This window comes from Chrysemys picta, chromosome 1 (assembly GCF_011386835.1).
Source record: "Chrysemys picta bellii isolate R12L10 chromosome 1, ASM1138683v2, whole genome shotgun sequence".
In the NCBI taxonomy this organism is placed as follows: Eukaryota; Metazoa; Chordata; order Testudines; family Emydidae; genus Chrysemys; species Chrysemys picta.
The window spans coordinates 124921164-124946108 of NC_088791.1; the positions used below are offsets into that span (position 1 = coordinate 124921164).

Consider the following 24945-nt stretch of genomic DNA (forward strand, 5'->3'; position numbering starts at 1 on the left):
AGGGTGTTCTCATCCATATGAAAGAACTAAAGGTAAAATAAAGTTGTTTAAGAATACTGAGTATTTCTATATATTTTGAAAATGCAATATAAGAAGTAGTATTGTCACTAAATGACAAGTTTCAGAGTAGCAGCCGTGTTAGTCTGTATCCGCAAAAAGAACAGGAGTACTTGTGGCACCTAATTTGTTCGTCTCTAAGGTGCCACAAGTACTCCTGTTCTTATTGTCACTAAACTAACTTCTGGCCCAAACTAGATAGATGGTAGGATGAAAGTGTAGGACTGGAGGTGAAAGGTTAGGATTATAACCATCTCTAATAACTAGATTCATACAGTCAGATAGCTGGGTGGCGTAAATGAAATGGTATAGTTGTGATGGTGTTAATGGACAAGTGTCCATATAATAGTTTTTTTCACATTGTAAGTGGTTGCCCTCAATCGGTAGCAACGCCTGAAATTAGTTTGGAATGTTGAAAGGGTCCCTCGCTTCTAGCAACCACAGTTGATCACCATTTTAGTTCTCTTGCGGTCAGCATCATGTCCAAGCTCTCCAACCAGGTCACCTTTCAATACAGTCCCCTTCCAGGATAACCAAAAGAAAATAAGTCCAAATGAAAACCCAAAATCCTAATGGCCACATAGCAGGCTTGTAGTCCTTGTCCCTTTCCAGAGACTTACACCATCCCTCTTGCAAAGTTGTAATAGAAGATGCCAGGCTCACCTTCTCTGGTTCCAGCCCAGGGCCCTTGTAATAAGAAGTGAGGGTCTGTTTCTTATGATTCTTCCCTGATCTCCTGAGCTGTTCCCTACCTTTGCCTGCATGCAGGTGTCTGCTCTGGAGCTGCACCCTCTAGTCCTCTCTCCTTGGAGTTTCATCTGACCGTGTAGCTTTTCCAAGTCTGTATTTAAGGCGTTTTCTCAGGGTGTCACTTATCTTGTCTGCCAGGTGCCTGGAACCCCATCACCCCTGCAGCCCTCTCCCTTCAGGGTCAGTCCTGGGGTATCAGCCCCCTACTGCAGCTCTGCTGTCTCAGTCCTCTTCTATTGGCTCTGCAGTCCTTCCTTTATAGGTGCTGCTCCGCTTGGTTCTCCCGAATTGGGTCTAATCCTTAATTACTTGTGGCCCCCCAGGTGCCCGAGAATGGGCTAATTGGGCTCTCAGATTCCCTATTAATCCATAATGTGTCAGTGTGGGGCATGTGCCCCGTCATATACATGCTTACCACTTCTCATCCCAGGATCTCAAAATGCTTTATAAAGGTTGGTATTTTACTTATCTGAGAAGGAAACTGAGGCACATAGAAATCAAGTAGTTTCCACAGCAAGTCTGTGACAGTCTGGCCTTCTGACTCCCATCCTTGACTCTAACTACTACTTCACACTACTTTTAAATCAAAACAAATCTTGTAGTTTCAACGGGGCTAAAGATTAAATAGGCATACAGAATGAACTACCCTTTCACTCTTAGTGGTATCCTCTACAGGTCAGTACTGAGACCTATAGTCAAGGCAGAGTGGAGAAACTTGTGTGCTATACCTGTTCTGTGACTAAATAGAGGAATTCATTTCCTGGTGCTGTCAGTCAGTATTAGCATCTCTCAGAAGTATAAAAAAATCTCAGTTATTTGTCCTTTTCTTTTTTTAAAGTGTACATTTAGTGATATGGTAGAAATAAAAATAATGAATAATCTGAGAATTTTAATGCAGTTGTACATTTCATGCTTTTGCTGCAATATGTGTTGGTAGGAAGACTCTGAATTTCCTCTTCTTATCAGAATAGTGCTTCTGTTGAAATGGCTTACTATTGTCAAGAGACTGTTTGTTTTAATTTGGGAAATATTGTGTTACTGAAAACGAAAGGTTTGTGTTCCATAAAAGCGTACTGCTTAGAGCAAAGGCAGATGCCCTCTACCATCACATTTTAGAGCAGTTGAGTTAAGACAATTGGGCCAGAAATTATTTTTATTTTTTAAGAGAGGAAAAAAATGCTTCCATTGCATAGTACTTTCCCATGGAGATTGGGAACACTGTTTCCAGTGACTATTTGATAGCGCTACCTCCTTCTAACATAAAATCTGAGTAAATCTATATTTTCATAGGGTAGGTTACCAAACATATGTTAAAGTAGTTCATAACCCTAAAGGACTGATGGTGAAGAAGCCAAATGTATGACAGAATCAAACTCCTATATGCAAATTCTCAGATTCTAATTAGGACTTCTAATTTTGTGAGATTATTTTTCTGTATAATTTAGCCATTCATGAAGATTTGAGCCAACCAATTTTTGATTTATAAAAGAATGTTTTACAAAAGTTAAGTTGCCTTTTATACAGATATAAAGCAATATTGAACTGATTACTTTTAAGAAATGTATTAAATGTACAGTGTTCACTAATAAATGTATGTGTTTATTTAGGAGATGATGCCCTTCCAAATGGTTTAGATGTAACATTTGAAGTGACAGAACTGAGAAGACTAACTGGAAGCTATAACACTATGGTTGGCAATAATGAAGGCAGTATGGTATGGCTGGTTTTTAAGTGTTACAAATTTCATTTGTTGTGGTGTAATTTATTTAATTTTTTTAATCTGAGAATGAATTTCATGCTCATGTGAAGACCTGATCCTCACAAACTTACTTCCACAATATAGGTTTGCCAAAAGACCTTCATCCTGACCTACAGATATCCCCATTGTTTTCATTCTATGATTGTATGTGGCACATCTGACAGGTTTTCCTCTAATGAGCGTATTTTTGTTGTGCCCAAATGGGTACTAGGCTGAGATCATAACTCACTTTCACTTGTAATTTATGCCTGTAGCTAGATTTTCAGAAGTCCATCTAGGATGCTAAGGCCCTAATCCAGGAAAACACTTAAACGTGCTTAAGGTGCTGTGTTTTGAATTTGGGCCTAATACACAGTGACCCTAGCCCAATAATTTGTTTTTTATAATTTACAAATGAGTCACAAATATATAATGTAAATATAAAATTCACAAATGTGTTGAATGTTGTTTGAGATGTTTTATGTGCTTAATGTTGAAAAGCATATGAGTAACTTGGTCTCTGGCAGATCAGTTCATACTAGGCTTTTCTTGAAGTAGTATGAGGTGTTTAACCACCAAATCACATTTATTTCATTCCTATAGTTTTGAAGACCAATCCCGACTGTTCTGGGCTGAAATCTATAGGACTTTTCAGGGCCTCAAATATTATAGAACATATTTGCATTACATTCACCTTTTATTAAGTATGTTTAAAGATACATATCAACTTAAATTATAATCTTGTCTGAAAACGATTTACCTACTGGTGTTATAAGTCACACAGTTATAGCTGAATGAAATGATGGGGAAAAAAACTGTTTCAGTTCTAGTGCATTTGACAAAACTCTATTTCCCATCTTGTCTCCATTTTCCCTCTTGTAGTCCGCTTCCCTTCTGTTTGTTTGCATTTCACACAAAGCAGTGGAGGAGAGGAACATATTAAATAGTAGGAAAATGTGACATGTAAATGGAGTCCTGTGCGGATACAAATTTATATCCACAGATGCAGATATCCGTGGACGTAAATCGGTATCTGCAGAACCGCAGCAGTGAAAGGAACAGAACATGGGGCCGCCACTCCCAGGAGCCAGCGCGTTGTGCCGGCAGCTCTTCTGACACAGCTGTACCACTGCCAGTCATGCCCCTGTCCCTTCCACGAGCTGTCTGCGTCTCCTGTCTGGGGGCGTGTGTGCTGCTTGAACACATGAGCGCAACCAGGGACAGTTGCCAGTGAGCCTGGTGCCTGTCACAGTGGGCGGGGCTGAGGAGGTACAGCTGCACCAGAGGAGCTGCTGGGCCAGGGTACTCGCTCTTGGGAGCGGCGGCCCCACGTTCTGCTCCTTTCACCGCTGCAGTTCCCAGGAGAGCCCTGCAGTTCCATGGATACCAATTTATATCCGCATCCGTGGATATAAATTTATATCCGCGCAGGGCTCTACTTGTAAACACACAAATTGACTGTGGGACTAAAATCACTCTTAAGTCTTCTTAAGAATTATCTAGATTTCAGGTTGATTCTTTCCTCTTAAATTTGTTTGAAATATATAGAACTAGAAATTTGTCCTGATATCCTTTTATATTAGTATTTTATAGTTACTTGGAAAATCCTCTAGATAGTAATCTTAATCACAAAAGATAAACTGCAAGTCTGGTAGGGTTGGCAACTTTCTAATCGCACAAAACCGAACAGCCCTGCAGTGCTGACCGGAGCCGCCAGTGTCCCTTTTCGACTACGCGTTCTGGTTGAAAACTGGACATCTGGCATCCCTAAAGTGTTGTGGCTCTCATCTTCACACTTTCCCAACGGCTGTGAGACCAAGGCAAGCTGGATCTGGTACATCTGTGGATCTCTAGATCATGTCTTTCAGCAGCTTTGTACTCCTAAAAAAAAAAGGGGGGGGTGGAGACCCTCCTAAGCACACCTCATTGAAACATAAGTGATGATAGCTCTGGCTGAGAAAGACCTACTTCATTTTCGCAGCCAAAGGAGTGGCACTATCATGAAAAGGATGCAGCTAGCGTACAAGGAGGCAGGTGAAGTTAACTGTAATACTTGAAATGTAGCAAAATATTGTACTCTAACTTTGCAACAGAGGAGGGCATTAGTGTAATGCGTTAGTGATGAAAATTTAACTTTTAAAATGATTTTATTATGAGAAATACCTTAAATCTTTCATGTTGCTACATTGCCAGTTTGTATAGGCTGTAAACTTTATGGACTTTTTAAACAGAACAAAGGACGTTATCAACTCAAATTAGACGTGCAATTTACATGTTATAAAAGCAAATAATATAGTGATGTTTTTATTGGAATTTTGAACCAAATATTTTTAAACAGTCAAAAATGAAAAGCATCTATTACAGTACTAAGAACCAGAGAGTGATACTGGCTATAAACAAAAGTAAAATTGAGGTAATTAATTTTCATTGTCAGTGCTGTGAGAAATGCAAAAAAATATGACGAGCATAGATAGTGATGAATAAATTGGCTTTTTAAAATGCTTCCATGTCTAATCCCGGACATTATTAGTACTATAAATACATTTTTCTACAACATATAATTGTTTGCTAATTTTTTTTAATTATTCTAGCAAAATCAATAGTAGCAAATGTTTTTTTTTTTTCCATTTCTCCTAGGTTCTTGGGCTCAAACTCCCTAATCTCTTTGGTCGTGCTGAGAAGGTGACCTTCCAGTTTTCCTATGGAACAAAGGAAACTTCATATGGCCTATCATTCTTCAAACCACAGCCTGGAAACTTTGAAAGAAAGTAGGAAACAGACACCATTTCTGAATACGCTAATATTTCTTCATAATGACAGAAATATTTTAAAGTGAGGTTATTCTCTGAAAAATAACAAAAATGGCGTAATGGGTGCCCACATTTTATTTTTCAATGGCCCAAGTTCACTTTGTGAAAGTGATATGAGTTGTTTGAAGTTAATGAAGTAGTGTTTGCTTATGCCAAGGTGAATTGGGCCCATTGTCTTAATTTCCATGTGTAAAGATGTTTTTCTTAACACCAGCACTGTGAAGTTCATTTGGGATCTGAAGCTGAGTTCTTTATGGCTAATGCTTAATTACCAGCTTCACATCTTAATCTTTTGCTTCCCATGCTTGTGATGTGATTAGCTGTGAGAGACATGGCAAATTAATTTATAAGTAATACAATGGTGGTAACATGATAGTTTTGTTTTGTTTTTGAAATGTTTGCCAGTACATATATCCAAAATATGATTTAATTAGTAAAATCTCCAAGGGGATATTTTTCACTATCATGCATGGAAAACTAATAGAATGCAATTCACACTCTTACTTACTCTGATACATTGAGCAGTGAAAATTGACCACCTTCTTCGAGTGATTGCTCATGTGTATTCCACAATAGGTGTGTGTGCTCACCATGTGCACCGGTTCCGGAAGTTTTTCCCCTAGCAGTATTCGTAGGGGAGCGCCCCTAGCGACCTCTGGAGTGGTGCCTCGAAGGCCCGGTATAAGGGGCGTTGCGTGCTCGCCCGACCCTCAGTTCCTTCTTGCCGCCAGTGAAGGTGCATCGGAACTGCTCTGCTCCAGCTGGTCTGCAGCTTTCCTCTTGAACTCTTGTTGGCACCCTGGTCCAGAAGCAAGCCACCGCTTGGATCTCCGCAGTTGCCGCCTGGTCAGTACCGTTCGTGGTCGAGGGAATGTTCCCGACGCCATTCGCCGCTTAGCGACCATCCCATGCGTAGTCCACGCCGGTCCCCATCGACCTCCACGAGGTTGTTTGGCTGGGTTCCGAGTGACAGGGGTTCCAGGCATCGCTCCACTTCGAGGGACCGTAGACCTTGCGAAGGGAGCGGGCCCCGTCGAGACTGAGACACATGGCACCGGAGGTCCTCGTCTCAGAGAGGCTACCGTAGCCCATCGCAATAGGGGCGTTGATGCCGTTCCCGTTCTTAGTTTTGCTCCAGGACCCCACCGCGGCACCGCTCCTGCAGTCCTGGGCGTCGATCGCTGGCACCTTGCCATCGCGGATCCGCCTGCCGGAGCTGATCATGAAGCAGCTGCTACCGGCGCCACCGTTCCTCCAGGTCAAGGGACAGTGGCAAGTCGTACGACAGCGCGACCTCCCTTCGTAGTAGTCAGTTGATGGGACAGGCTAGTCAGGATGAATAGTCTGCTCCGCCGGTGCCACAGAAGGTTCAATGGCACCAGGCTCCTTGGCCGGCACTGTGGTACCAATGGGCCCTTTGGCCCCTGACGCAGCCCCCAGTGGGGGCTCGCTCGGTGGCTGGAGTCTTGGAATGACCGTTGGCCTCCCTTTCCTAGCCTCCCAGAAAGAGTTGGTGGGGTGTGCATCTTTGTCTCCGTGCCCAGAGGGCGACCAAGTGGTGGAACCTCCGGTACCAGTGGGTACGCAGGGTACTGCGCCCGCATCCTCACCCTCCCTCTGTTCGGCAGGAGGACTCTTAAGGCCCACCAGGAACTATTGAAAAGGGTGGCATCAAGCCTCAACCTTCAGGCCGAGGAGGTGGAGGAACCCTCGGACTCCCTCTTCAACATCCTATAGGCCTCGGTACCGGGCAGGGTGGCCCTCCCACTCCACAGGGAGAGACAGGGCCAACCAGCCCCTACTCCAAAAAATAAAGACTCAAGGAGGCTGGACTTATTTGGGGAAGAGGTTTATTGTCCTCGAGTTTCCAATTAAGGGTGGCGAACCACTGGGCTCTCCTGGGTCAGTATGAGTTCAGTTTGTGGGGCTCTCTACCCAAATTGGAGGATTCCCTCCAGGAGCGCGACAAGAAGGAGTTCAAGGCTGTGGTGGAGGAGGGTACAGCGGCTACCAGGGCAATCCTGCAGGCAGCGTTGGATGCTGTGGATACGGCTGCAAGGTCCATGGCCTCTGTGGAGTCCATGAGAAGGGCGTCATGGCTCCCACTCTCTGGGCTGTCCAGTGAGGCGCAGACCCCCCTGCAGGGCCTCCCGTTCAACGTTCCTGTTTGCGGAACAGACAGACGTGAAGTTGCACAGCCTGAAAGATTCTCGCACTACTCTTAAGACACTTGGCCTCTATGTCCCAGCTCCGGCTAGGCCCAAGTTTAAGCCTCAGCAGGCTCCCACCCAGGCCACCCACTTTAAATATGAGCCCCCTTATAAAAAGTCACAGGACTATAAGAAACGCCCCCAGCCTGGGTCCTCCAAGAGCAAACAGGCAGGGAAATCTCAGTTTTGACGGGACGTCCGGGGGCGACCTACAAGTTCACACCAGGGATCCACCCGCAATAAAGCTTCCCTTCTCCAACAGTTGTGTGCTTTTCTCCCAGAGTGAGATCACTGTCTCGCAGGGCTGCAACCTCCAGTTTACCTCTTCTCTGCCCCGTCCCCCATGGGGGGACCCCTCTCACGAGGCCCTGCCGGAGCAGAGGTGGGGTGGCTCCTTGGCTTAGGAGCGGTGGAAGTGGTGCCAGTGGAGTTCAAACGTAAGAGGTACTACTCCTGCTATTTCCTTATCCCAAAGGCCAAAGGGGCGCTCAGGCCCATCCTGGACCTGTGAGGCCTGAACCAGTACATGGTAAAGCTCAAGTTTCGCATGGTCTCTCCGGCCTCCGTCATCCCCTCCCTCGATCCCGGGGACTGGTACGCCGCCTTCAATCTGCAGGACGCGTACTTCCACATTCATATATTCGAGAGACACAGGCGCTTCCTCTGTTTCACGGTTGGGCAGGAGCACTATCAGTTTACGGTCCTCCCGTTTGGCCTGTCCCCTGCTCCCAGGGTATTCACAAAGTGCATGTCTGTGGCGGCGGCCTACCTCAGACGTCGTGGGGTCCAGATCTTCCCCTATCTGGACAACTGTCTGGTCAAGGGCAGCTCCCGGTCGCAGGTGCGGGATCACGTGGCGCTCCTCCTGCCCACGTGCGCCACCCTGGGCCTATTGGTGAACGACACCAAATCCACATTAAACTCTGTGCTGTACCAGGACTATCGGGGCAGTCCTGGACATGACATCGGCCAGGGCCTCCCTCCCACCGGACAGATTCGAGACCCTGAAAGGGCACGTCGACACAGTCACAAGGTTCCCCGTGACGACAGCCAGAGTGTGTCTCCAGCTCCTGGGTCACATGTTGGCGTGCACATATGTGGTTCACCACGCCAGACTCAGGATGAGGCCCCTCCAGGTCTGGTCGGCCTCAGTGTTCTCCCAGGCCAGAGACAGGATGGACAAGGTCCTCACTGTGCCCGAGCCGGTGATCACCTCCCTACAATGGTGGTCCTCCCTGGGGAACATGCTCCACGGGGTCCTGTTCAGGAGCAGGCCCCCGTCAGTGGAGCTGGTGTCCGACACATCGGATCTGGGGTGGGGAGTGCATGTGCAGGATGTTCAGACCCAAGGTCTGTGGTCTGCGCAGGACCTTGCCCTGCATATAAATGTTAAGAAGCTCAGGGTGGTTCGGCTGGCATGCACAGCCTTCCACTCCCACCTGGAGGGCATAGTGGTCAGGGTTCTCGATGTTTTACATCAACCGGCAAGGCGGGGCCTACTCCTCTGCCAGGAAGCCCTCAGGCTGTGGGACTTCTGTATAGCCCACGACATTTGCCTACAGGCCTACCACCTACCGGGTGCCCGGAACTCGCGGGCAGATCGCCTGAGCCGAGACTTCTCCTTTCAGCACGAGTGGTCTCTACACCAAGAGGTGGTGCTCAGACTTTTCCAAGAGTGGGGAACTCCTCAGCTGGACCTGTTCATGACCTGGTAGAACCGACGGTGTCCCCAGTTCTGCTCTGGGGGGCGGAGAGGGGGAGGACAGGAATGGGTGCTTTCTCTGATGCCTTCCTCCTATCCTGGTCAGGCTAGCTTCTCGATGTCTTCCACCTGATCCCGCTGATTGGAAAAGATAAAGACGGACAAGGGCCCGGGTCCTTCAGCGTGGCCCAGGCAACATTGGTACGGGACCCTCACGAGCCGGCAGTTGCCCCACCGTGGCTGTTGCCTTCCTGCCCGGACCTGCTCTCCCAGGACCAGGGCCGCCTCCTCCACCCCAACCTGCTCAATGGTTAGGCTGGGAGGAAAGGGCATCCTCGGAAGGGCTTCAGCGTGTCCTCTTGGAAAGCAGGCGACCCTCCATGCGTCGAGCCTACTTGGCAAAGCGGTCTCAGTTTTCACAGTGGGTGGCTGAGTGGGGCGTTTCTCCCGTGGCTGCGCCAATCCAACTCATTTTAGACTACCTCCTTCACCTTAGAGCCCAGGGCCTGACGTCCTTGTCTATCAAGGTGCACTTGGCTGCCATATCAGCCTTTCACCTGCCAGAGCAGGGGCACATGGTATTTTCCCATGCTATGACTGGCCAATTCCTTAAGGAGCTGGATCGTCTCTTCCCGTACGTTAGGCCCCCAGTCCCACAGTGGAACCTGAACTTGGTTGATGGGTCCCCCCCTTTGAGCCGCTAGCTACATGCTTCTGGTTGCACCTCCCATGGAAGGTAACCTTCCTGGTGGCGATCACGTCAGCTCGACGGGTCTTGGAACTCAGGGCCCTGACCTCTGAGCCCCCATACATGGTGTTCCATAAGGCTAAGGTTCAGCTCCGCCCACCTTCTTCGTTCCTCCCAAAGGTGGTCTCCGCCTATGATATGGGTCATTTTCCTGCCGGTCCTCTGCCCCAAGCTCCGTGCGTCCAGTGAGGAGCGCCACCTCCACACACTGGATGTGAGAAGGGCTCTGGCCTAAGCCGTTCAGAAAGTCTTTGCAGCTGTTCATCGCCTTGGCCGAACACATGAGGGTCAGCCGATCTCCACTCAGCGACTCTCCAACTGGATCACCTCGTGCTTCTGTACCTGGTGGGAATCCCCCTGCCGTCAATTGTGAGAGCACACTCGACTAAGGTGCAGGCCTCGTCGGCTGCCTTTTTATCCCACGTCCCCATTCAGGACATTTGCAGGGCTGCCACATGGTCTTCCGTTCACATGTTCACCTCACATTATGCGATCGTCTCCCAGACCAGGGAAGACGCCGGGTTCGGCAGGGCTATGCTCCGTCCCGAGAGTTTGTGAACTCCTACCCACCTCCAACAAATATAGCTTGGAATCACCTGTTGTGGAATGCACATGAGCAATCACTCGAAGAAGAAAAGACAGTTACCTTTTCCGTAACTGGTGTTCTTTGAGATGTGTTGCTCATGTCTATTTCACATCCTGCCCTCCTGCCCCTCTTTCAGAGTAGTCTGGCAAGAAGGAACTGAGGGTGGAGGGTGGGCACAGCGTCTCTTATACCGCGCCATAGAGGCGCCACTTCAGAGGTCGCTAGGTGTGCTCCCCTACTGGTACTGCTAGGGGGAAAACTTCCGGCACCGGTGTATGTGGCGAGTACGCACGCCTATTGTGGAATAGACATGAGCAACATATCTTGAAGAACACCAGTTACGGAAAAGGTAACTGTCTTTTCTATTTCAGTGGCTCTCAACCAGGGGTACACGTACCCTTGAGGGTACGCAGAGGTCTTCCAGGGGGTATCAACTCATCTTGATATTTGTCTAGTTTTACAGTAGGCTACATAAAAAACAGTAGTGAAGTCCATACAAACTAACATTTCATATAGACAATGACTTGTTTGTACTGCTCTATATACTATACACTGAAATGTAAGTACAATATTTATATTCCAGTTGATTTATTTTATAATTATATGGTAAAAATGAGGACATAAGCTATTTCTCTGAAATAGTGTGCTGTGACACTTCTGTATTTTATGTCTGATTTTGTAAGCAAGTAGCTTTTAAGTGAGGTGAAACTTGGGGTACGCAAGACAAATCAGAATCCTGAAAGGGATACAGTAGTTTGGAAAGTTTACAAGCCACTGTACTATTTCATGTGTCTATAACAGGGCAACAGCTTCCACCAGTTTCCTGCAAACAGGAGGACCTCTCACTTGAAAGGACAACTTGTTCTAAATGAATATATTAGTCACTGTTTACTATAGCTTGTTTTGTTTCTAACAAATAAGATTCTAAATTGAGCCACAATTCTAACTCAACTCAGATTTCTTTGATATAGACAGCTGCCTGCCAAAGCCTTAAGGGAAGGTGGGGATGTGAAATTTCCAATAAGAGTTGGCTTGAGAGCTAGAATAAATGACTCAGTTTCTTTCACTTTTGATAAGTAAATAAAACAGTTAATATCTCTTATAATACAGATTGACTGTTTAAATCTGCTTTTACGATTTGTGCCAATATCAAGGGCCACCTCCTGCTCTGTTATGTTAACATCACATAGATGGTTCCCGAAACGCACCTTTAGTTTTAAACTTTTATACGTTCTAACAATTTTGACTTCAAATCACCATGTACTTTTTTTTATTTTAGCTTTTCAGTTAACCTGTATAAAGTAACTGGACAGTTCCCTTGGAGCTCCCTTCGTGAGACTGACAGGGGAATATCGACAGAATTAAATGTAAGCACAGTAGCACCTCCCTTTGCCTGTTTCACTGCAAGAACTTGTGGAGTTGAAACATCCTTTAGATGTACACAGTTCAAGGCGTATTTGTATAGCTTTTATTTTTTTTCGGTAGATTTCTAAAATACATATGACCGTGATCATTTTGCCTTAACATGAACGATGACAACAATACTTTTTAATCCTTTTGATAGATTGTATTACTTGGAATTGAATCTCACTTCACCTGTAGCAAAAACAAATTAAGTTTTTCATCTTACAAAACTGTTAGCGCTAAAGAGAGGTGTCTACCTGCTTTTCTGCGGCACTGGATCCGCATAATTCAAAATGTCTTTCATTTGGGAGAAGATTCAGTAATGTTTGTCCATTCATAAAGAGATGAATTCTCTTGGCTTATAGAATTACATACTTTTCCACATCCAGTACAGCAACTTGCAAAGGGTAAACATACCCATCTCCTCCACATAGAAATGAGGCATTAGAAATGAAAAATTGTGAGGAAAATATTATATTTGTACCTTGTAATATGTGTGCTCCTGTATTGTTCAAATGTCTTTATTTGTAGTTTCCCATATGGAAGACCAATCACACACTGAAATGGGAAGGTGTTTGGAGAGAGCTTGGCTCTCTTGCAAGAACAGCCTCCTTTTCTGTTCGAGAAGAAAGTGGACACTCTCTTAAATCTTCTCTCTCAGTAAGGATTTTTCATATGGTATATGCATGCTTTTGAATGCTATAGGAATTGTGAATGTTGCCTAAAGAGCGCTCTCTGCTGCTGATGCCTGAAACATTAATAATCATTGCAGGCCGTGTGTTTTGGTGCTCCTATACCTACTGCATAGTGTGACTCCTCTCAACACATCGCCCAGCAGGTCACTAAACAAAGTACTTCTCCTCAGTGACCACTGGTATTTGCATGGCTGGAGGGAAGGTTGGCTCCCTCCTCCTCATCCTGCTGAGCTCCATGGGGGAGATTCCTTTCCCTTCTTCCCACATCTTTTTCTGAAAAGCTGCTGAACACAGTAGAAAAGAGGTTCCTCCCTCCGTCCTACAGAGCTCCCCGCCTAGCGAGGCAGAGCTCCTGTGTTGCTTGTAAGCATTGTATCACCGCAGCAATTTGCAGTCTTTGATTTTAACTCACAAAATGCAGAACCGTGAGTGGATTTGGAAAGGGTTGCCATATGACCGAGTAATTTCTGCTGGGGTACTGTAGCCACTACATTTCTGGGGCCTACCACAGCCAACAGAGCAGATGCATCTTTGATGCAGCCTGTTAAGACAGAATTGGTTTATCCTGTAGGCACATGGTCCTCTCTTGGCTCTCAAATCCATGTAGATTTGATAGATGTTTTAGCCTTAGCCTGAGAGTGCTACTTGTCTCCAGCGTGTGCCCAGTTGCTGATGGCAAATAACTCCTCCTTTGCTTAAAATATATCTAGCTTCTTGTACCAGTTAAATAACTCTGTGTCTTTTTAGCACGCCATGGTAATCGATTCTCGGAACTCTTCAATCTTGCCTAGACGAGGTGCTTTGCTGAAAATTAATCAGGTAGTGTTGACTCCAGTAATAAGTGTGTGCAGCAGGTGTTTGTTTTTCTGGTTGATATTGCTCATTTCTGAGTTTATATATTTTTAAGCAAGAATAAATTGAATATAAGAAAATCCATTCAAAATAGTTGTGTTCACTTTTTGGCACCAGTGCATATTTTTAAAATACTAATTCTCTTTATAGAGGCAGATATAAATATGAAAATAAACAATATTATTGCAAAACAGTCTTCACCTATTGGCATTAAATTATTTGGTTAAAAAATACTATCACATGCCAAAACTCTATCTGGGAAAATAGACATTGAGACAACATTTTGTATCATCGCATCCTAATGTTGCTAGGCTATGGAGCTATTCATGAGTTTTAAAGTTCATTGTACTAAGTTATTTTTATAAAAATAACTTTCAGGATATATGCATGTTTAGAAAATGGCTTCCACTATCCACTTGCCTTTCAGATATCTTAAAACAATTAGCTGTATCAGATGTATGCATTAACAATTTGATCATACGGTGGCTCAAAATGTCATCCTCCCTTCCAGCAAAGTCTGGAAGTGCTACAGCAGCAACTTGGATCAAATAAGAGCAAGACTGAACAACTTCCTGCTTATTCCTCTTAAGCAAAGATGGTGGCTGTGATTTGGGGCCTTAATAAGGAAAGAAGTGGAGCGTGTACAGTGGGGGAAATGGGGATTCTTTCAAGGATACATACGTGATAAAGTGCACACTGTGAACAAGATTACTAAACTTTTGATTATTGCCAATTGTTTGTTAAATGTTCAAAACAAAATATCTTGTTTTGCTGCTTCTATTCTATACTCTTACCCATATTTTAGTATAATGCAACTTGACTTTTTTATAGCCTTCAGTTAGATTTTACTAACCGAAATGTTACCATCTCATGGAAAAAGCTTCATCTGTTTGATATTAGGTGTCTGTTGCCCCATTCCACCAAGCTCTTGTTGACAACAAGTGGTGTAGAAAGGGTTAGCCAGATTTAACATCTGAGGTAAAAAAGTGTGATTGACCTTTCATTTCTCTAGGGCTCAGTTGTGCTTTTTCACAGGTGTTGAATTCAGTTGCCCAACCATGCCAATGTGAAAACTGCTGTTGCCTACATAGAGAATACTGCTGATGATGATACAGCCTTAGATGAATTATGTTAGGAAGAGGGGGGTCTCGAAAATATGCGTGTTTGTGGTGTCTTAAAAGTTTGGTTTTTTTCCAGGAGCTAGCTGGCTACTCAGGTGGAGATGTGGCCTTTCTAAAAGAGGACTTCGAGCTTCAGCTGAATAAGCAGCTTTTATGGGATTCAGTAAGTATTTAAACACTTTCAGTTCACTCGCTAACGTAACTTATGGAGTGATTTGAATGTTTCTCATGATCCTTTTTCATCATACCTTCAAAAAGGTTTTATTGACTAAAACTAAGATGTGTCGATACTTTGATTTGCCTTAGAATTAATATATATTATTTTCTCATTGGATGAATCTCCTCTTTTTATGTGACACTTCTGCATCTGTCATAGAAATTTTGAAGGTGGACTTTTTGAAGAGAAGGGATAACTCAAACAATTAGGTGTGAGAAATGTTTTCCCTTAAAAAGGAATTCAGTTTGACTTATGTGGATCTTCTGTCCATTGATACTGGCTGGTTGCTGTTACTAGCTTTCTCATTGATGGTTGGACCCCTTAGCTCATATTTCTTCTTCTTTCCTTGATTATAAATCATCTTGTCAGTCTTGCCTGCCTAGATTTTAGTTATACACTGTTTTTTGTTTGATTATAATAGTGCTATGAATTCATGATTATATACCTGTTATCACCATTATTATCTTCATGTTTGTGTTATCTTCTATATAAAACTATTGATGGTGAACTGGAAAGCTAACCTCAAAAATGTGCTAAAACATTATATGTTGAAGCCCCCACATACCAACCTGTGGAGAGCATTAAGCACATGAATATATTTGAATTTATCTGTTTAAAAACCTCTCTTTAGGATCTCTAGTTCTGTTCTCTTGGGTCCCCTGCAGATATCCCGGAATGATGGATAGATACCAGAAGTTTCATGCATACACTGATTATTCTTACATCTAACACCTTGGAATTTGTCAGTGTGGTATCTTTAATGGATAAATTTGAATGTAGTTGTCCATGGCCCCTTATTTTTAATAACTTTAGCACAATATTTTGCTCTAAAGCTTTTTTTCATACTTTCACTCGTATGATAGAAATGAAGAATTTTTAAGGTGAAACACTTAAACATTTGAATACCTGAGGGCAATGGTAGCAGAAAGGCAGTACGCTCTCAGCCTGTGAGTAGAGGACAGCTCATTACATCGTTCTCCACTGACCCACTGGTTGTCTTAAATGGAGCAATGTTTCCAAAGGTCCCTCTTTGGTTAAAAGAAATCTCTGTGGTCAGGCACGTTAGGGTGGGAAGGAGATAATATACCATGAAAAACAAATGAAGGCATCTTCTATGCTTCAAACATGAGTCAGTACAAGAGAGGGCCCTCGCTTTGGGGAAGCAAGATGAACTTTTTGAGATAACACAAGTTTCAATCAAAAAAGCTTTCAGGAAACCATTAATGTGCTATCAGATGATGATTTTTAGGAGATTCAATTAAATCACATGCTGTTTTGATTGTGATAGAGCACTATTGGAGTTACTTTAGTAGTGCTGCTATATAATCAGCTTGCTTGTGTGTATCAAGGTGTGACTGAAAACAGATGGGCAGTGGAAGGCAAATAGTACTGTTTGGGGGCTTTCAAGGCAGTATGTTCAGTTTTTAATCCTGTATCTCCCATTAAATAAGAAATTAAAAGGCAATGTATAAGAAATGGAAAAAAGGGGAAATAGAGAGCAATTAGAATACATTACAAGTTGTGAACTGCAGAAAATAGATAAGGGAAGCTTAACACACCAATGGGTGACAGGGCTCAGGACAATAAGGGAAGAGGTTTTAAGTATATTAGGAACAGAAGAAACCTAGCAATGGTGAAGGCTCACTACTAGATGGAGATGGTAGAATTGTTAATAATAGTGAGGATAAGGCAGAAGTGCTCAGTAAATATTTTTTCTGTACTTGGAAAAAATGAGGATGATATACTTGTATCATATGAGAATGAAGTACTTTTCAATTCATTATATTTAACATCCTCTTTAATTACTAATCTACTAGGGATAAATATTTTTAAATTAGCTGGCCTGGATAACTTGCATCCAGTAGTCCTAAAAAAAATTGACTGAGCAGATCTCTGAACCACTGATGTTAATTTTTAATAAATCGTGAATACCAGAGGCATTTCAGATGACGGGAACAATGCTAATGTTGTGCCAATATTTAAAAAAAAAAAAAGGCAAGCAGGATGACCCAGGTAACTATAGGCCAATTAACCTTAAATCAGTCGTAGGCAAAATAATGGAATAACTGATCATGGAATTAACTGATAAAGAATTAAAGGATAGAATATAATGAATGCCAGTCAGCATGGCTTTATGGAAAAAAAGGTATTGTCAGACAAACCTGATTTCATTCTTTGTTGAGATGACAAGTTACTTTTAACAGCAAAACTGCATAGATGTAATATACTTAGACTGTTGTAACATGTTTGACTTAGCATCACATGATATTCTGGTTTAAAAAATTAGCATTATGTAGTATGATTAAAAAATTAACATTACACAGTATTAATAGACCCCTTATTAAATGGATTCAAAACTGGATGGTTCACAGATTTCAAACCGTCATTGTCAAAGGGGAATCATAATTGAATAGGGGAGTTTCTACTAGGGGTGTTCCTTAGAGATCAGTACTAAGCCTGACAGTATTCAACCCTTTCATCAATTATCTGGAAATGTAAATTTGAAATCACTGCTGATATAATTTATGGATGACACACAGATTGACTCAGTGGTAAATAATGATGGGAGCAATGCAATCATACAGAGCAACCTGTTTTGCTTGGTAAACTAGGACAATTCAAAGAAAATCCATTTCAATATGGTCTACTGCAAAGTTCTACATCTAGAAACTAGGAATGCAGTCCATACTTACAGAATGGGGGACTATGTCCTGAAAAGGAGTAACTCTGAAAAGGATTTATGGGTCATAGTGGTCATGCTCCCAGTGCAATGTTGCGGCAAAAAGGGCAAATGTGATCTTTGGATATGTAAACAGGAGAGTAGTGAATAAGAATAGGGAGGAGATTTTATCTCTGTAAATGGTATTAGTGAAATCAATACTAGAATACTCCATGCAGTGCTGGTGTCCATATTTTAAAAAAACATGTTGAAAAATTGGAGAGTGTGCAGAAAAGAACCACAAGAATTATTAGAGGGCTGGAGAAAATAACTTAGGCTAGGTCTACACTGCCCACCTGAATCGGCGGGTAGAAATCGATCTCTCGGGGATCGAATTATCGCGTCTCGTCGGGACAACACAATCGATCCCCGAATCGACGCTCTTACTACATCAGCGGAGGTGGGAGTAAGCGCCGTCGACGGGGAGCCGCGGAGGTCGATTTTGCCGCGTCCTCACAGCGGGGTAAGTCGGCTCCGATAGGTCGAATTCAGCTACGCTATTCGCGTAGCTGAATTTGCGTATATTAAATTGACACCCCCACTCACCCACCCCCCGTAGTGAAGACCTGCCCTTAGAATGAGAGACATAAAGAGCTCAATTTGTTTACCTTATCAAAAAGAAGATTGAGCGGTAACTTGATTATAGAGTATAAGTACTTTATGGGGATGAAATACCAGGTACTAAAGGGCTCTTTAATCTAGCAGAGAAAGACAACAAGAACCCGTGGCTGGAAGTGGAAACCAGACAAATTCAAATTAAAAATAAGGCATAGATTTTTAAAATTTGGTGTGAACAGCTACTGGGAGAAACTACCAAGGGAAATGGTGGATTCTTTATTTCTTGATGTCTTCAAATCAAAACTGAATGCCTTTCTGGAAGATATGCTTTAATCATACAGAAGTTGTAGAGATTTAACACTGCTTCTTTGTTGCTGTTGCTTGCTACATTCAACTAGTCCGTTGACTTACAGGAAGTTAAACTTTTGAGTAGGTTTAACATAAAATGCATTACAGCAGTGCACACATGGCTCTGAATTGCTGTCTCCATTAATAATTCTGGGCCAGATTCTGTCACCCATACTCATTCAGAATAGTAATTCGCAAGTAGTGCCACTGTAGAAATGGTTAAAGGATTCTTCATTGTGAGCGAGTGTGTAAGAATTTGGCCTTCTGTGTTTAGGTTGTGTATACTGAGAGTCTGTATCTTCAGTAAAACTATAGCTTTTTTTTTTAGTTGACTGACTATAGATTTTTATAGTCTTTTGGGACACCCAGCAGCCCAACAGTATTTTCCTTCTATTTTGTGCACACAGTGCAGGCTACTAATACAGTTTATTATGATTTGGTTACCAGTAAATTTACCCAATATGTTATGCTATGTAGGCTAGTAGATAGGGTTTTTTTTAAATTACAGGGGCCTTATAGCTTCCATTCTTAATAGGCGTTCTCTAGGGATAACGTGTGTTCTAATGTTGAAATCACAGAGAGCAACTGATGTCAAAATGATGGTTTATTTTATTTTGGGGAAAAGCATAAAAGAGTCAGGATATGAAAACTGCTGAGCAAGTGGGAGCCAGACTTTCGACTTTCAAATTGAAAAATAGCACGATACTTTAACAATTCTTTTGATAATGTAACACTACATACTTTAGAAAGAGGGCAGCAGTGGCCAACAGTTCTTCTGAAAATACATGTGTTAGAGATTAGATACTACATACAAGCATATTCTGATCTTGCGTAGCTCCTAGTAAAGCCAGTGGGAGCTCTGCATGGGACTTGAATGGCAGAATTTGACCAACACTGTTATACAGTGTCTGAATAATACACAATTTTAAAAAACAAATTTGCTTTTTTCCTAAGGTTTTTTCAGCAACTCTCTGGGGTGGAATGTTGGTTCCTATTGGAGATAAGCCCTCCAGTATTGCTGATAGGCAAGTAATGCATTTAATTCTCATTGTCCTGTTTGACACTCTCTTCATTGTTTTCTGTAAACGCAGACAATATGCTGTGAAAACTCCATAGTTGCTGTTTCTTTTGCATTAAGAAGGGTAGGGAGGTTTGTTTATTTAGTTTTAGTTATGGGTACTAAACCGGGCAAGATCTCATTTAATTTGAGCACCACGTTAACATGTCAAGCATACCTCATATTTATCATTTCCATAATAAAGGTTGTTATATAAACTTGCAGTGGTTGCCATTAAATAGCAAATATGTGTCACCTTCAGTAGTTAAATTTACCATATTTGCAGAATTACCCACTGTAAATTTAGAAAATATTGCAGAGAAGGTAAATACCAGCAAGTGGTAAGCCCATCTTGTAATGGTGGTGTATTCTAGCTTGGGCTTTAAAATACAAACATTTGTTAAAGATCTGTAACAGTAAATATTTAGACTTTGATATTTGTAAATAATATTCCTGTGAACTGCTTTAACTTTAAGCAATATTTAGATATTGTGTTATAGGTACAGGTAGAAAATATTAAGAGAGTTGGAACTTACTGAGAACTGAGTTCAGGATTCTGCATTTCTCTTCCAATGGGGTGGGTACCACCAGCACCAAACCCTGTAAAGGAACTGAATTTCTTACACTGATTGTGACATCAGGAATAGCAAAGGAAATGCAGACTCCTGTACTTTGGTCTTGGTAAGTAAAGATTTTTTTTTTCCCCAAATAAGTTTAAAATGCTTTTATTTTTTAATTTAAGAAAGCCTAAATATGTTGTCCTATTGATTTGAGTTGTTTACAGCTCTTGTAACTTTTTTAAAGCATTTCACTCGTAAAAAGGTTTCCTGTAATTCTGAATATAAATGTCAAAGAATTGATAAGTGTATATTTTACAATTTAACTAGAACACTTTTACTAAGGATTATTTATTTGATTAAAAATGACTTTGTTCATTAGGTTTTACCTTGGTGGACCAACGAGCGTGCGTGGATTCAGTATGTACAGCATTGGACCCCAAAGCGAAGGTCTGAGACTCTTAAATCCCAATCTGATATCAACACAATAATAATAATCGTTTTTAAGGCTAGGGTTTGTATCTTTGTTACACTTAAGATTTCAAATAACTGGAAACAGTTTTGCCTCTGGCATTCTCTCTCAGAACCGGTGGGTATAATCCCAAGGGTCTGAGAAGTTTTAGGTGTCTTTGATCTCCTATTATGTTACTAGTTCACCATGGAACAAAGACAGTAACCCTCAGTTATATTTCTTCTAAACTGACTCTGCGTGTAGGCTTGATTAGGCTATTGTACCTTTACTCCTTACACATTCTTCTCTAAGCTTTCTCCTTTTTAAAGGAATATTTAAAACTTCCCAATGTCCTTCAAAGGGTATTAAGATATTGTGTATGTATGGCTAGTACTAAAACTAGTTGAGGGTGAGGCAGAGTTAATACTGCTTCAGTAGCCCTGCTTCTTTCAGGTATCATTGCAAGAGACAGGGCTAACAAAATGTCTTTGACCTTCAAGAATCTCATCTGAATTTACTGATCTTTGTTTACAGAAGTGACCTAGATTTCAGTCTCCAGTGAGTCACCTTGATTTTTTGCAAACTACCTTCTAAGATTTAAAAAACAAAATGTGGTTATAGTCGTGATCATACTGAATCTATATTTGGAGCAGCATATGCTCATGTAGTTTATATATAAAACAATGGGGTTTTGTATAGGAGAGAGAGTGTAAGCTGAGACGGGGATTTGGGAGCCAGGGGCTACCTCAGTTCTAATCCTCGCTCTACTACTGACTTCATGTGACTCTAAGTTAGTCACTCAATCCTATCATTTCCCTTTCTTTAAAACGAGGATATCTGTTTCAGAGGTGTACAGTAGGTGGCAATGCTGAACACCTATCGGGTCCCTGCTTCAAATAGTTAGTCTAAAGGCAGAGAGAAAAAAGGAAGAGCATTGAGGAGAATTAGAGTGTTAGTTAAGTGTTAATTTATCCTTGTTGGAGGTGGGGATGGGGAGAGTTGGAAACCTCGGGTAAGTGGGTTGAAGCTATATAAAGCAATTTAGGAAGTTCCTCCGGTATTGTATGTAGAAAAGTTTCCTTTTGGTATATTCCATGGTAAATGCTGTTTTTGCAATGTTTTCCTCGTGTAGGTGATTACCTTGGAGGAGAAGCCTATTGGGCTGGGGGCCTGCACTTGTACACACCTCTCCCTTTTCGGCCAGGTCGTGGGGGATTTGGAGACCTCTTTAGAACACACTTCTTTCTCAATGCTGGAAACCTCTGCAATCTTAACTATGGTAAGAAGATACTTATAAACCATTGCAACCTGATGCTCCAAGTCCAAAGAGCATAATAAAGTTGTTAGATATTTGTTTACTCAAAGCTATTGATTTATAGCATATAATTTAGTGGGCCAATAAAAAGCAACTTTTGGTAGCCCGCATATTTGACAGATGGTCAGGTAGAAGTTTACTAAAGTTACCGTTCTATCTACAGCACTTGGTTTTAAAGCCTGGTGGGCCAGGAACTTTTCAATTTGCAGAAGCAGTGGGTGGAAGTCTAATTGTGGTATTTCCATATATTTATTTGTTCACCTTCTGGTGTGCTTGCTTAGGGCTGGTCTACACTATGCAGTTAAGTTGACATAAGGCAGCTTATGTCGACCTAATATTATGTCAGTGTCTACACTACCGTGTTCATTCTGTCGCTATAAGTGCCCTACTGCACCGACATACTAACTCCATGTCCACGAGAGGTGTAGAGCTTCTGTCAGTGTAATTAGGGCAACACAGTGTCTGTGTAGACACTGCTTTGCTTAGATCGCTGTTGGCTGTCTTGTCAGTTTCTGGGCAGGAGCTGTGAAATTGACAAGGCTGCCCAGCTCCTGGCAGGGATTGGAGGGGCTTGAGAAACAGGGGCAGGTGGATCCCGTTCCCCGGCACGAGAAGCCCCAGGTGGCTTCCCCCCACTCCTGGAGAGGAACTAGGAGCAGAGCGGGGTTGGCAGCCCACTGGGAGCCTGTGGAGCAGCCAGGCGCCCAGCAGGAAGCTGCCATCCGAGCTGAGAGACTGGACTCTCCACTCCCCACGTTGCACCTCTTAAGTTGGTGGAAGCACTCCTGGTGAGGATGTGCACCACTGATCCAGGGAGGGTAATGTGGGCACGCACCAATGCAGTAATGACAGCAGTGACTGTAATAGGTCGACTACCTTTCTAGTGTAGATTTAGCCATACTGCCCACTATTCCAGGCAGACTACTCTGAAGAGGGTTTGCAGGCAAACAGAAGAATCAAACTAGAATTCTATGCTCAGATTAATTAAAAAGTAGTAGTACCGTAACATGTCCAAGGGTGCAAGAACTAGTTCGATCCACCCCACACACAGCACGCCCCCCACCCCCTTTACTCCTTCAGCTTCCTTTTCTTCCAAAGTCTGAAGATAGTGGGTGAGCAGCTAATATTATAGTGACATTTGTTACCTATGTAGCTTGAAGGAAGAGGTGAACCAACTCATGCAGTGAAGGTGCATTTTGTATACAATTGAGCAGCATAGGAATCTGATTTAAATTTAGTAGAAACTTATTGAAGATGCTAAATGCTCTCTTTAATACTGGGTACCATAACCGTGGAGATTAGAAAGTGGCTCTTAAACACCAGAAAGGAAGTACACAGAGTACTGATTCCTGAATCTGAGATGGATCTGAGATGCTGAGAATCCATGGGAGTTGTAGACATTTTGTACGTAGCGTGGTTAGATTGTTTGTTTATAGTGGATGTTCTAAAGTGCTAGGTATACTGGCCCTGAAAATGTAGTTGACCCTTGAACATCTTGATGGTGTGGTTTGAGTCCCAGTCTCCAAATGTTTTTCACTTCTCAGGTGACGGTCCCAAAGCCCATCTCCGGAAGCTGGCTGAGTTCATCCGATGGTCTTACGGTGCTGGAATAGTGCTCAGACTTGGAAACATTGCTAGATTAGAACTTAACTACTGTATCCCTATGGGAGTACAAAGTAGTGACAGGTTTGTGTTTTTATAGTTTATTTTAGAATACTGATTAATTTTTAAGAGTACCTAGAATCTTATTCATCTGCTTCAGTGAGAATTTTAGTCTTTGTTTGTTCTTTATCTATTTATTCCTTGGAGATTTCTCAGCACTGAAGCACTTTTCTTTTAGCCAACTTTTTCCACATTGGTTTCAGAAGTACTTCTCAAATTTAGAACCATTTATATCTCAGGTTTCGAAGTTCACTGTACTTTGAGTTCAACTGTTGAAATTGTATGAATAAAAGTGTGGCAGCTTCTATTTCTTTACAATAAGGAAATACAGACTCAAACAGCTGATGTTTTTCCTTATCCATCCAAAAAATTTTAAAGGTTACCAAACATGGAATTTCACACCTGGAAAAAAGAGAGCTTTTTAGAAAGTTAAGCATTAATAATGGGAGGGTGGGATTATATTGCATTTTGCAGCCAGCTATGATTTTATCTATAAAGTGAATGGTATAATACACAATCGGAAAGCTTCAGTGGGAATACAGTTTCAGATTTTGCAAATAGACTTTTGCTGACCTCAGGTTTTATTTTCTGAGTTGTTGACATAGTTAAGATAGATCCTTAGTTTTATAGTGCCAAATTCTGTTACTTCATTGGGGCTAGAGATGGTGTGAGAGTGCAGAATTTGGCCTGTAATCTTCCATCACCAATAGGCCAAAAAGCATGGAAAATTTTTAGCATAGCTTTTTTCTCAAAATATATTTGAATTGTAATTTTCCAAGGATTAAAAATAGTGAAAATCGGGGGTGGGAGGTAGGAGGGAACTGTCCAAAGAGAAACAAATACCTTATATATCATGCTAATACAAATGTGTTACCTTTTTCTTTCAGGATATGTGATGGTGTCCAGTTTGGAGCTGGAATAAGATTCCTGTAATATTACAGAAACACTTCATGCTTCTGTCAAAAAAGAGAGCACTTGAATAAAATATGGCTCAGTGATTCCAGGTTTTTTTTCCCCCTTGAAGTATAAATATGCCTTTGAGTGATTAACCTCTCAGACTTCACAGGAAACTACATTAAAGAATTATGCTGGAAAGGTGCACTGTACCTCTGCTTTTTATCAAAGGCAGGCGTACTCTTTCATGGGATTTTAAAACTATAACTTTTACTGAGGCTGTTGATACTTTAAATGAAAAAAATAGGTATATTGGAAACCAGTGCTGGGATAATGCCACAGTATTATAATTCTCAGTGGTCTGCTTGTTTCATAAAACTCTAACCCTTTCAATTGCAAGCCAAACAGATGTTTAGGATGGCCCTACTATCTATCTATCTACATACATACACACACACCATTTAAATGTTAATACAGTGGGATATTCTTTGTCT

At 42.3% G+C, this 24945-nt stretch overlaps 1 protein-coding gene across 1 annotated transcript in view; it reads left to right on the plus strand.

Moving 5' to 3' along the window:
• SAMM50 (SAMM50 sorting and assembly machinery component) overlaps positions 1–24555 on the plus strand; it is a 37196-nt gene extending 12641 nt beyond the window's left edge. Inside the window, exons 5-15 of the mRNA XM_008165975.4 lie at positions 2415–2521; positions 5183–5313; positions 11881–11968; positions 12537–12665; positions 13448–13519; positions 14750–14836; positions 19470–19540; positions 20512–20579; positions 21713–21859; positions 23440–23581; positions 24445–24555. Of these exons, the coding sequence (XP_008164197.1) occupies positions 2415–2521; positions 5183–5313; positions 11881–11968; positions 12537–12665; positions 13448–13519; positions 14750–14836; positions 19470–19540; positions 20512–20579; positions 21713–21859; positions 23440–23581; positions 24445–24490 (1088 nt within the window). The 3' untranslated portion in view covers positions 24491–24555. The remainder of the gene's footprint in view (positions 1–2414; positions 2522–5182; positions 5314–11880; positions 11969–12536; positions 12666–13447; positions 13520–14749; positions 14837–19469; positions 19541–20511; positions 20580–21712; positions 21860–23439; positions 23582–24444) is intronic.
• Positions 24556–24945: the final 390 nt, after the last annotated feature.